This window comes from Lolium rigidum, chromosome 5 (assembly GCF_022539505.1).
Source record: "Lolium rigidum isolate FL_2022 chromosome 5, APGP_CSIRO_Lrig_0.1, whole genome shotgun sequence".
NCBI classification, from domain to species: domain Eukaryota; kingdom Viridiplantae; phylum Streptophyta; class Magnoliopsida; order Poales; family Poaceae; genus Lolium; species Lolium rigidum.
In genome coordinates this window covers 212,167,643-212,180,451 of record NC_061512.1, presented here as the reverse complement: position 1 = coordinate 212,180,451, position 12,809 = coordinate 212,167,643, and the positions used below count along the sequence as shown (strand labels likewise).

The 12,809-nt window shown below is 50.8% G+C and overlaps 1 protein-coding gene across 1 annotated transcript; it reads left to right on the top strand.

Moving 5' to 3' along the window:
* The first annotated feature begins 4,658 nt into the window (after positions 1–4,658).
* LOC124653015 lies at positions 4,659–9,423 on the top strand. The gene is made up of 10 exons (XM_047192069.1): positions 4,659–4,854; positions 4,978–5,069; positions 5,177–5,279; positions 5,365–5,627; positions 5,947–6,078; positions 6,185–6,301; positions 6,866–7,018; positions 8,597–8,814; positions 8,886–9,039; positions 9,175–9,423. Exons 1-10 carry the CDS (start codon positions 4,659–4,661, stop codon positions 9,391–9,393), a joined length of 1,647 nt encoding a protein of 548 aa, XP_047048025.1. The 3' UTR covers positions 9,394–9,423.
* The last annotated feature ends 3,386 nt before the right edge of the window (positions 9,424–12,809 follow it).

Sequence of the window (12,809 nt, the reverse complement as noted above, 5' to 3'; positions counted from 1 at the left end):
GTTGTTTGTTTGTGTAGGATTTCACATGCCATGGTATTCCATTCTTGTGTTCTTCATATTCCTGCTCTTTTTAAATTCTAAAACTAAAGAGGCCCTAAGAGAACATTCTTTCCCGATACGACATCGTGATTAGTCCCGGATTCTTCCACACTTTCACTATTGCAAGAGTGACCGAACAACCATCACCATAACCAGGTTCATATCTTCAGAGACAACATAAAGTGCGAGATGGAGTAATTGACAGTACATCACCATGGTTCTCAAGACAACACAAAGTGCTTTCCTGGACACACAACTATCACACTAGTGCTCGGAGTTCACATGGCCTGCACAGTTAACGGGGCGCATGAGGGGTGAATGATCATCATCACTCGATCGGCACTGCAAAGTTTATGGGGGAGTTTCGAGTCAAGAGAGTTTTCATGCAGCTTTAGAAGGCAGGCACTTGGTATTATCAGAGACTAGATCGCATGCAGATCGGGGGTAGATAGATAGAGACCTGTGCACGCTGACCACTAGTCAAGTGGGGGGTTCAAGAAGAGAAGTGGCAAAGCAAGGAGCCAAAGGAGCTCAGCAGAGCTCATGGTCGACATATAAGCTACTACCTTCTCTTTCCCGTGGAAAGAATAGATGTACTGATGTACATGTGACTAGCTAACGCCCGGAACAAAAAATACCTTTGGCCGTGATGAGGATTCTGTTCTGGTAAGTTAGTGCCACGATCAGGCAAAATCATCTGGGAGCCGATCCGTCTGAACTGAACAACAAATATGGGCAGTTTTCGGCAATGCATCTGTGTTCAAAGTGTCTAGATCTTACAGGTCTCTTATGGGTACTTAGGACACTTCCCTGGTCTCAAATGGCTCTAGAAAGGTTCTTGTGAGCAGAAGCATAAGGTGTTTTTTCTTGCTCCTCATTCATAATAGACTGAACACATGGGCTACGCTGCAAAGGAAGAATTTCTTCGTGGAGGATTACACATGTATTGTGTGTAATTGGGGTACCTTGGAAGTTGGAAACAAGTACCATCTGTTCTTTCAGTTCGCTTTCGCCACCATATATTGGCAATATTTGTGCCCTCCCTGGATTCTCCTACTTCTGTTCATATCAACGTTCAGGGGAGGTTTTTGACAGTCTGGAGACTGAGATTGGCCAGCCTTTCTTCATGGAACTAATTGTGCTGATTGCAAGCTCGATTCGGACGTCATGAAACGATTTCATCCTCAAGGGTGTGCCTCCCAGCCTATATTGTTGCATGAAAAAGTTCTAGGATGAGTTGGCTCTATTGTTTCACAAGGCTAAGAAAAAATCATGTCATGGCATGTTAACTTTGGCGACTATATGTTCCCAACATTAGGTTTTTCTTTTTGTCTTATGGCCTTGTTATTTTGTTTTAATTGCTAACCTCTAGCACTTAGCCTTGTGAATAACTTTCATGAAAATTTATAAAAATATACACGGTGGGAAACCCAAGGATCAAGCCTGAAAACCATAATTTCTGAACTGAAGAACACACATGGTGTGGTGTCTATCATCCTCTGCGAACTGAACAGCAAATTAAGGTACGCACAGTATCAGCAGCTGCCCAGCCATTTAAGTGCGAAAATGATAGCAGCAACCACCAATAATTCATGGTCGTTCGTTTGGTCATTTGCGCCTTTCACATGCCATCAAGGAGCCTCGTGACGAAGGAGGAGGTCCAGGTCTCGCATTCAATCTCCGATGGACAAAACGAGGAAATTTTCGTTCCAGCTCCCTCGTGATCCGGTTGGCGCCACTTTCCAGTCAACCAGGCAGTTGCGATGGTAGTGGTAGCATCTGGTATCCTTTAACTGCAAGCTTTCTTGAACCGGGGACCTTCCTCTGTGATCTGTGTACGTAGATCCTTGGATAGTCACGATGGACCAGCAGCAACCCGACGCCCCCGACACGGTGCACGTGATCTTGCTGCATACAACTGAAGCACAAGTAAATGTGCGTTCGAATGCATAGGTTAGCGACCTCCAGTGTGCAGTGATGCATAAAGTATGATGTACCATGTTATTTCGTTTTACCTACTGCCAATAGTGTTACACAACATATATTTATTTGAAACCAGTTTCCTTTTTTTTTTTCAAATTTTGCCAACTTAGATCATATCTTTGGATGTGCCGGACATAAAACCGCGCACCGTTGCGGCCCTATAGTCACATTCCCTCCGACGAAGCCTAATAAATTGTCTCACACTAGAGGAAGGTGGACACCGCCTCATGCAAGGTTTAGTGGGTTGCCATGGTGAAGAAAACCTGCTAGGCACGCGCAATAGTGAAGGCTGTGAAGGCGGGACGTCGGCGTGCAGTTTATGTGTGCACACAAGTGGCGGAGGCAGTTTGGCAAGCGCTCAAAGCTAGTGCCGAGAGGTGGGCCAAGACGAAGGATGGCGGCGAGGGTGGTCCCTCTCGTGGCCCGCACGATGGCTAGACTTGGTTAGATTTGAATTTAGGTAATTTGTAAAATATCTTAAACAAGAAAGAAAATTTATGTTCATTGGTTTAAATATGAGTTCATGTTTATTTTTTTAAAAGGCTATTAGAGAATCAGGTGGAGAATAATAGTGTTTACGCCCGATCCAATCCAATGGTATTGTTAGTCGTTGGACGGGACACGACCGAAGATGCTACAGTATAATGCTATTCCTCCAGGCTCCAGCAATCAACAATGCACGTAAGGGCATCTCCAACGCTCCGACCCAAACGGACGCATTGAACCGTCCGTTTTTTGCTGTTTGGGTCGGCCTCTCGAGAGGCGGATAGACGAGGACATCCGCGATTTTTTTCGTTGCCCAACGCGCAGAGACCCAAATACTATTCCTCTTCTCCGCATGTAGTACTAGTTGAACCAGAGCACATATCGCCGGAGCACACATCGCTCGCCCTCGCCCCGGTACCTGGCCGGCACGGCGGGCCCGAGCGGCTTCGGCTCGCGCACCACCGCCGAGGAGGCCACGGACGGCGCCGGCGACCTGAGCCACGTCGGGGATCTGGCGGAGACGGCGCGAGTGTCGGCCAATCGCGGCGCTTGGCCGGTGCTCCGGCAAGAAACCCAAGGCGGCCGAGGACGCCGCGCGCGCTCCTCGCCGAGCTCGGCCCCGCCACGGACGCCGGCCGCGTCGTGGTGCCGCCGCTCGACCTCTCCTCCCTCGGCTCCGCCCGTAGCGCGTCCCCGCCCGTGCCCGCCCGTGGTCGGGCCCACCTCCGCCCGTGGCGCGCCCCCGCTCGTGCAAGCTCTGCCGCGCGCGGCGCGCTCGCGCACGCGATGCACGGCGAGCTCGGCCGAGACGAGCGCCGCGCGCGGTGCACATCGCCGCGCGCACGACGACCGAGGGCGGCGGCTTCGGCGAGCGGCATGGTGGCCGGCATGCGCGACGCGGCGAGTCGTGGCGCGGGCGCGGGCACGAGCACGCCCGTGGGCCGACGCGCGCCGCCCCCGCCCGTGTCCGCCCGTGCCGCCCCCGCCCGTGCAAGCTCTATGGCCGATGCGGCCGGCGCCGCGCCGCCCGCCCGCCTCGTGCCCGTCCCCGTCCGTGGCCGACGCGGCCGACCGGATGGAGGCGCGGCCCCGTGCCTCGCCGCGTGCACGGCCCGTCCGCCGCCGCGGCCCGGTTCGACGCCGCCGGCGTCGGCCATGCTTCGTGGCGGCGCGGCCGCCGTTCGACATCGCCGGCGTGGCTCCAAGCTCGGCCGGGGGCACGGAGCTTGTTTCGCCTCCGGCGACTTCCGGCGGGTGTGAAAAAAGGGAGACGGCGGCGGCCGGTGCCTCCATGAGTAGGCGACGGCGGCTGTCCACGAGGCGAGCCAAACTCCGTCGGCTCCACCAACGATTTTCATGGAGAAAGGAGGACAGAGGAGAGAGAATGCTGCGGGGTCTATCGGCTTGCTTTTGTCTCCCTGTCAAATGGGCGGAACGCTTGTCGCGCGGACAGAACGACCACGGATGGACGCGCGTCGCGTCCGCCTCGACCCAAAGCGCTCCCAGATTTGCGTCAGTTTTGGGTCAAACCGGACGCTGAGAGTATCCGCTTTTAAGATGGGTTGCCCCGCTGGGTGCAGTTTTGACCCATCCGGACCAATTCGGAGTCCGTTTTTGGGTTTGGGTACCCGCGTTGGAGATGCCCTAACCGCTCCAAAGTCCAGGCACACACGGATAGTGACACCAGACAGCAGTGTTTCGTATCCCAATCACGACATGAATACACGATGCAGTGCAACACGCTGTCTTACCTAATCCCCGCATAAACATTCGGCTCTACCACGCTGTATGTTCCACTCGCCTCGTCTCTGCCACTGAACCCTGGTAGAAAAAAGAGCAGGTGAAACGAGAGCGAGTCGGAACTCGGAAGTCGGAACGGACCCCTCCCCAACGGTCACCTCGCCGTCGTCGTCGTCTCCGGATCGCGCTCCTCCGCCTCCGGGGCGAAGAAGTCCTGTCCGGCGGTCCCCCCTCCCGCACGAGCGCGGGCAGCCGAGGCGGAGGAATCATCGCCATCACCATTAACTCCTCCTCTCCCCGCCCTCGAAAGCACCACCGGATCCAATCCAATCCTCCCGCTCCCGCTCCCGTTCGCTCGCTTCCTCCGCTCCTCACGAAACCCGCCGGGCCATGCGCCTGCCGCAGCGGCGATGGCGCGTAGCGGGGTGGAGGTGATCGCCAGCAGGGGCTGCTCCAGGCTGCTGCTCCCCGGGATGCAGCCCTCCTCCGCGTCCGCCGCCTCCTCCTCCTCCGTCTCCGCCTCCGTCTCCCGCGCCGCCGCCCGCCGCCCGGCCGGCGGCGGCCCCTTCGCCGGCCTCGTCGTCTGCGTCACCGGGCTGTCCAAAGGTGAACTCAATTCTCCTCGATTTGGCCCAGCCGCCCAGGGGTGGTTTCAAATCCTCCGTGTGCTGACAGATTCTGGTTCGTGGTTCGGGGATTTTTTGTTTTGTTTTGTTTTGTTTCGTGCAGAGGCGAGGGGCCAGGTGAAGGAGGCGGCGGAGAGGCTGGGCGGCGAGTACAGCGGGAGCCTGCACCCCAAATGCACCCACCTCGTCGTGCAGATATCCTTGATTTCACAATGCCCCGTTCCATCAAAATCCATCCACTGCCATATTTGTTCCTCAAAATTCAGGATACTCCCATGCTTCCCTTCCTTAACGCAAACCACAGCTTCGCCGGCCGCAAGTTCGAGCACGCGCTGAAGCACGGGCCCACGAACGGCCTCTTCGTTGTCACGCTGGGCTGGTTCGTCGACTGCGTGCGGAGGAACAGTAAGACAAGCCCCAATCCCCATCACCACTTCCTCCCCCTCTTCTCTTTTTGTCAGTTACTTATTTGATGGCGTTTCTGCTGCAGTGAGGCTGGACGAGTCCCTGTACAGTATCAGGAACATCGGGGAGAACGGCCGGCCGCTCGGGGAGTTCAACCGGCTCGCTGGACCTCCTGTCAGCGAGAAGTCGTGCCTCCCGCCGATGGTGTTTCAGGACAAGGCGTGCTCGGACACGACCCAGAAGCGTCGGCTCCAGGCTCATAGAGAAGAACCTGAACACGATGTGTTCGTTTTCGCGAACCAGACCATCTACATTGACCCCGGGATTTCTGGGGAGATGAAGAAGAAGGTATATATGGTCCATGTCGATTCCTGCTTCCTTTTCCACAATGGTTAGCACTTCAGCGCATTAAACCACAGGTTTCAGGAAGAAATGTTTAGTTTTCTTTTTGTTTCTCCTGTTGATGGAGTGTCATATTACAGCACCAACTGGACAAGAGAATTTGTTAAACATTCTAAAGCGATCAGCTAAACGATGCAATGCATGTTCTCTGATTCTTTTTATTGTCTCTGAACATTCACACTTTCACTGGAACCAACCATCTTCGCAAGACATCTCCTGTTAAATTGCATGAACTGTATTTACATAAAATGCATCTTATCTGCAGATATCTGATGCTGCTACTAAAGAAGGTGCAAAATTGTTGGACCACTGGTTTATCGGTTGCCATGCCACATATGTTGTCTGTGAGGATATTTCTGTCAAGAGATATGTTGGTCACTCAGACAACATTGTAACAGTAAGCAATACTGAATTACTGCAATAGTATCTTCTCCCATGTTCCCATGGTGAATACTTACTTGGGACCATTATTTCTCTTAATACTTTCTGCTTCAATGTTTCAGCCGCTTTGGATCTTGAAAACAGTCAAGGAAAAGAACTTGCAGCGTCTGGTCCATTTGTCTTCCGACCTTGCTAGACAGGTTGCCGTGGTTCTAGAAAACTTCCACACATCTCAAGAGGTATTATTTGCCATGTATACACTTGCAAACAAACTTGAATCTATTATTCTGCTATTCAAAATTCTCCTTTCAACAACTGGGAAAAGAGGTTTTTATATTTAGTTTCGACAAAACTAGGATCAGAATTTCTCACACCAACTATTTTACGCGTTTCCTACAGTCCTTTTTTTTTATAGTTCAAAGCATACAAGAAAAACCAAGGCCGGGCGCAGTGGCAGAGTATCTCCACTTGTGTCCTGGAGGTCCTGGGTTCAATCAGCCTCCTTGCACAATAAAAAGCAAGGGAAAGGCTGCCTAAAATACCCTTGCACAAGATAATGTGGTCCTTCTGGATGGGAATAGATGGATGTATTGATTTTTTTTCTTTGCACACATTTTCAATTTACACTGACAAAAACAGCATATGGATAGCATTGGAGTATCCAAAAAAATACTTAATTGCTAGAACAGTTTGTTTTTTTATTATTTATCGTGCTTAATAATAGGTTTAGGTTTATTTTCCACATTTTGGCTCTTCATTGCTTAACTTCAAATTCGGTGACATTGGATCTTCTATTCTCTCAGAATAGAAAACTTGGGAGTGTTCCTTCTCTGAACTCAAACTCCAGCGGACTGCTTTCAAACCGAGAGGAGATAGATGAGACACATCAGGAGAGACAGAAATTTGTTGAAGTAGCAAAAAGGGATATTCGAGAGCGTCGTGTTCGTCGTATGCAGGTAAGGGCTGTTTTACCTATGCAAACCTTTTCATTATTGAACATAAATACCCAGAAAAAATTCATTGTTACATTTTCTTCCAGCATCATTAAACTGGTTCTTTTCTTATATTACTCTTGACATGATTTGAATATATGTGGAGCAGACCCGTTATATTCTTTAACATGTAAAATTTATGTTGGTAACTTCCATTAGCCCATATGCCAAGAATTCCAACAGAACTACAAGCATCTGAAAAAACAGCATTCCGTGCCCAGTTTTATTATTGTTTCTTTGTCTAAGCTAGCAACTAATCTGCACACTGGGATCTTCTCACCAGCTCATTTCCTGCGCATTAACTATCTTATTTCTTGTGAGTTCTGAGTTCTGACTAGTGTGACTATTAGGGGATGCTGGTACCACCCTTGCTCGTTATGGGAAAAATACTAAGGGCCCGTTCGGGAACACTCCGGCTCCCAGCTTCTCTAGTGGAGTGAGTGGAGCTGTACCGAACGCGGCAGCTTCGCGGATCGGAAACGAGCGAGCGGAACAGCTTCTAGTGCAAAAATGTGGAGCGAGTATTCCTAGGATCCACAGAATGGGGAATAGCGGAGCGGCTGGTATTTACATCAACTGCCACCCATAAGTGATGGAATCGGTATTTGGCTATCCTTCATCCTCTCCCTCGTCAATCCCAAAAAGAAAAAATAGCAGCTGAGCCATAGAAGCTCTTCCCGATTCAACCCGTGCCACCGTCTGATTCACGCCCTCCGCCGCTGGAACGAGTCCGCCGGAGACCGAATCGAAGTTCTAGCTGCTCGTACCACATCCTACCTGCCGCCAGGAGCTCGCGGCCCGCACGAATCGAGTTGGTGTCGCCAGCCAGGAGCTAAGCGTCGTCGTTAGGATCTTTGCCATCGCTGCCTCAAGGTCCCAGGCTGCCGCAACGAGGCCCCTTCCGCCAATTCCATGCATCCACGGTGAAGCCCATCTACCTATAGCGCTTCCACCGGACTGTACAGGCTTTTAACCACCCAAACAGGCTCTATCTGCCTGGATTGGGATGGTAGCCCATCCTCTCACGGAGCGGAGCGCCCTGAACGCTGCAGGCTCCTCGTATTGATCGGGCAGAGCTAGAATCTTTCAGAGCTGAGTGGAGCGAAGGGATGGCACGGAGTGGTGGGTTGCCGAACAGGCCCTAACATGAGAGTATGTTAAAAATAAGGTACGCGTTGGCGTACTCTCGAAAAAAAACATGAGAGTATGTTATAGAAAAACAGTCAGAAACAAAGAATTTGCTGATACCATGTATCATTTCATATTTTCATTTGATGTACTCTCTCTGTTCACTAATGTAAGACCATTTAGATATTTCAAAGTGGACTAGATACAGATTAAAATGAGTGAATCAACACACTAAAAGTAGACTATATACGGACCAAAATGAGTGAATCTACAAAAAGCTAAAAGGTCATACATTAGTGAATGGAGGGAGTAGTTAATGTTACTTTGTACTCCCAGTTCTAACCATATGTTTTCATATTTGGTTCTTCTACATGAAACATTTTGATGAATATCTACATTATCGTTTTAAGCCAGTCATGTGAAGTGCCAATCCATCCGCTCACACCTGCCACACTTCTGGATTCAATCTGCTGGACAATATCTGAGCCAACTACATCGGCATCTATTTATATGGATTCGTCGTGGTCTGATGATGCCAATGAGCAGCAAAGCACCACTTATTTTGATGCAGATGGGGATGGAAAGGATCGAGACCAATCAGCTGATAATTTGTCCCGCCCGCTAAGAGAAAGGTAATAAATTCTTGGAATCAACCAAAAACCTTCTGAACCGTCTTCCTAATAGGTCCATTTTGTTCTTTCAGTGAGAGAAGTGAGGTAATATTTAAGAACCATTTCTTTACCATACTCTTCCCTCTGGATCGCTTTGGCGAGCTTGGACCTTCCTCGAGGAATTTCTTTAGCAATGGTGGCTTTACACGTGCAGAAATATTGGATCACATCTACAATTTCTACCAGGTATATTTTCGTAAACCAGTCCGGAAGTTATCCCATAGGAACACTGCAAGTTCAGAGTAGTGCTGGTTTTTAGTGTATAAATTTCTGGTTACACTATATCTGGTTCATCCAATAAAAGATGTCCTCTTTGTGCAGGAGAACATGTCAGTCGACGAGATAAATGTGGCCCTGCACACAGATTCACGGCACGCTGATCGACTCCGCTCCCTGTACGCAAGTGCTGAATCTGTAGAAAAGGGTTTTGTAGCATTCAAAAGAATTGATTTCTTGGGGAGCCGGAGAAGTTTTGAGGCACTAAAGCGCCTTAACAGAGAGAACAACAGCAATGTATATGAGCTTGTGATTAGGGCATGAGCGGCACCCATACTCGGTGCCATTTAGTCATATTTATTTGTTGATTACAGGTTAAAAATGGTGTATCATGTCCACGCATGGAGAATAAAATTGTAGAGAAATAACATGCAGCTTTACGAAAAGGGTTATGTGGTAGGAGAGTGCTTCGGTGTCCCCCCTCTTAGCTCCATGGTTCTAAGAAGTTGGAGCTGCTTCAGCTTTTTTTTATGATCTATGGAGCTGCTTCAGTTTTTGGTACAAATACGTCGAGTTGGTTCCGCGGAACAGGAAAACATGGATCGGCTGTTTATTCACGTCCCTGTTTATTCACGTCTCACTGTCACCGGTAAGTGATCAAAATGTTACACGTGTCTTATCTTTCTCCCCGTCCTCTCCAGGTATTTTCCAACGTCCAGACTCTTCCTCGATTTGCCAATGCTCCCGGACTTAATGGATAACACCCCTTTTATTTTCCCACGCCGCCTCACCCAGGACAAAGTTGGTTGAGCGACCACAATCTGATGGCGGCATCGACAGCAAGCTACAACTCGATTTGCGTGATAAAGAGAACGAATCAGACAAGTTTGACTCCAATTGAAGGTACGTTGATTCGTTCGCCGGCGGCCTCGATTCGGTGGCGACAGGCGTGAATCACGTTGCGGTGAAGTAAAATCGGGGAAGAGTCTGAGCGTTAGGGAACATGCTCGGGAGAGGGGGGAGAAAGATAAGACGTGTGTAACATTTTGGTCACTGGACATAAATAAACAGCCGCTTCGTGTTTTCCTGTTCTATTTGTACCAAAAGTTGGAGCTCCAACTTTTCAGAAATATGGAGCTTAGGGGGGACACCGAAGCACTCCTCTTCATCCTTAGGGACCTGGCAACATCATACAAGTAAAACCATTGCCTCCGTTTCAAATTATAAGACGTTTTGAAAGACTAATACAGACATCACGTCTATTTGAAATTATAAGACTTTTTTTTATAAAATACACCATAGAGAAGAGGTGTATCAATCGCATAGAAGAGAGCTAAAGAAGGCAAAGTTTTTTCTGTCCACAGGGGTAGCTTCCCACTCACGCCTACTCTCCTATCTGCCACGGGAGAAAACTGGGGTTAAGAAAAATAAAAAGAGTGCCACGAAAGAGCTTAGCAAGCCGCTACCTATCAAACTTCTCACTAATCATGTCTCTGATGGTGGACTGCGATGCCACTACACCTGAAGACCACGTCATTTCGATGCCTCCAAATACATCAGAACACTAGGATGATAGCGATCCACATGTCCCGCCTATGGGCCGTCGGGCAGGGACGCGAAGACCACCACTCCAGAAGCTCAATGTCCGCCGTTGGGAGCCATTCCTCCTTGCCCCAACAACGAAGGACCCAAGACCACACCTCTCGCGCCACCACACAGCCAAGCAGCAGATGCTGCAGGGACTCCGACTCCAGGTCGCAGAGTGGGCAAACCAGTGGGCGAGGCAGATCTGAAGCCTATCGGCCGTCCAACAAAGGTTCTTCCGCGAGCCACCCAAAAAAATTACAAAACGTTTCTGGAACTTAAAATGTATATACACAAACTAGTGATGATATATTGTTAAATGCAGATTCTAGTTGAGCATGAAATTTAGAGTCCAGAATAGGGATCAGAGATTGTGAAGTGATTATAATATTTTAGAATTCAGAATAGAGATATGGGGCTTCCAGTTCACTCACAAGATATCTCGTCTGAGCTAGAATATATAATCAGAAGTGACATTTCTGGGCTGGAGTGCACAATAATATCAGCTTACTCGCAAATAAATTTCTGGTCAGCAACGATTGAACTTTACCTTGTCGCCGGGAAGAGACTCTCGAGGGAACTCGAGCACTACGTGGGAACTGGGAAGTCCTTGCCTCCATCACGAGAGCGGCACGCGATCGAAGACGAAGAGAAACAGAAGACCACCGGCACATCGCATGAGTGCAATGTTAGAGAACTCTAACAGCGCACGTAAATCCCATCGGAACCGAAATTTTCCAGCGGATTTACGGGTTGGGCCGAAACTGGCTTCGATCAGTAACCGAATCGGTGGGCCGGTCCAAATTGAAAGTTCGGGGCCCCGAGAAACTTACCGCATGACCCCTATTAAAAGGGATCGCGGAGGGGAGTTCGGTTCGCAAATCCTACTCCCCTCCGCCGCCGCCAGCCCGACGCTCCGATGAGCAATCCACACGCAGCCAGCCACCAATCTTCCACTCGCCGCCGCGCGATGGCCTCCCGTGGAGGTGCAGGCAGCCGAGCCGTGGGATTGGGCGGCGGCGATTCGCCGCCGCGTCCACCCGTCTTCCGCAGCGGGGCAGAGCGACGGAAGTGGAACCGCAGCGAGGCGCGCGCAAGCGGAGCGCTCGCTGGTGGACCAACTAGGGGCTCACGCCCCCAGGGAAGCTCGCCCGCTACGGCAACCAGGCCGAGAGCTCCTCCTCCGGGCAGTCAAGCCGCGCACCGCGGCTGCCCGTGGAGGCGAGCTTCGAGGAGGACGACCTCGTCCCCGCGCGCTCTCCAACCTTCTCCGCCGGGGACTACGTCCACGGCAGCGACGAGGAGGAGGCGGTGATGGCGCAGACGTTCGCCATCAGCGAGGCGGAGGCGAGGGCCCGCTTCCACCGGGAAGAAGCCGACGCCGTCCGCTAGGTGCGGGAGTACGAGGCGGCCCGCCGGGAGGCCCGCGTCCGCAAGGTCATGCTCGAAATAGTCGAGCTTGACATGGACGACGCGTGAAGACTTCACGCCGACGACGACCTCCGCCAGCACCGGCACCGCCGCGCGCGCCATTGCTAGTAGGCCGCATTTTGCTCATTTTAGCTAGGTTAGGTTGCCGGTGAACCAGTAATGTCAATTTCCCGCAGTATGTATGTATCGATGCGCAATCCGAGCATCTATTTCATATTTTTATCTATGAACTATGATCATCGCCTACAATTACTCGCGCCAATTCGTATTCCTGTTTTCAGTTCATTTTACGGGTTCTATTCTGCGCCACTGCGAAATTCCACAGAACTTGCGTTTTCGATGAACTGAACTCGCGCTTTTCGTTTGCGTTTATTCGGGCTCTACTAGAGATGCTCTTAGGGCATTTTCAGCGGCCAATCCATCTGTACTCGCGCGTTCAATTTGATACAAACAGACAGACGTACCGGCCGCGCATGCTCCAGCAGGATGATCTTAACGGACCGATCCGTTCGACGCGACCTATCGTCGCACCAAATTTAGCGGGAACCGATGCGTCTGTAGAGACAGGCCGTGGACAGCGCGTGTGTCCGCCCACGCGTGCCGTGGGCCTGCATAGAAGCGACCCAACGGCAGAAGGCCGACTGGCAGCAGCAACCATGCCATCAAAGCTGCCGCTGACCAGACACCGTTGCCTAACCTTCTGTGTCGACATTGATTCCAAAGGC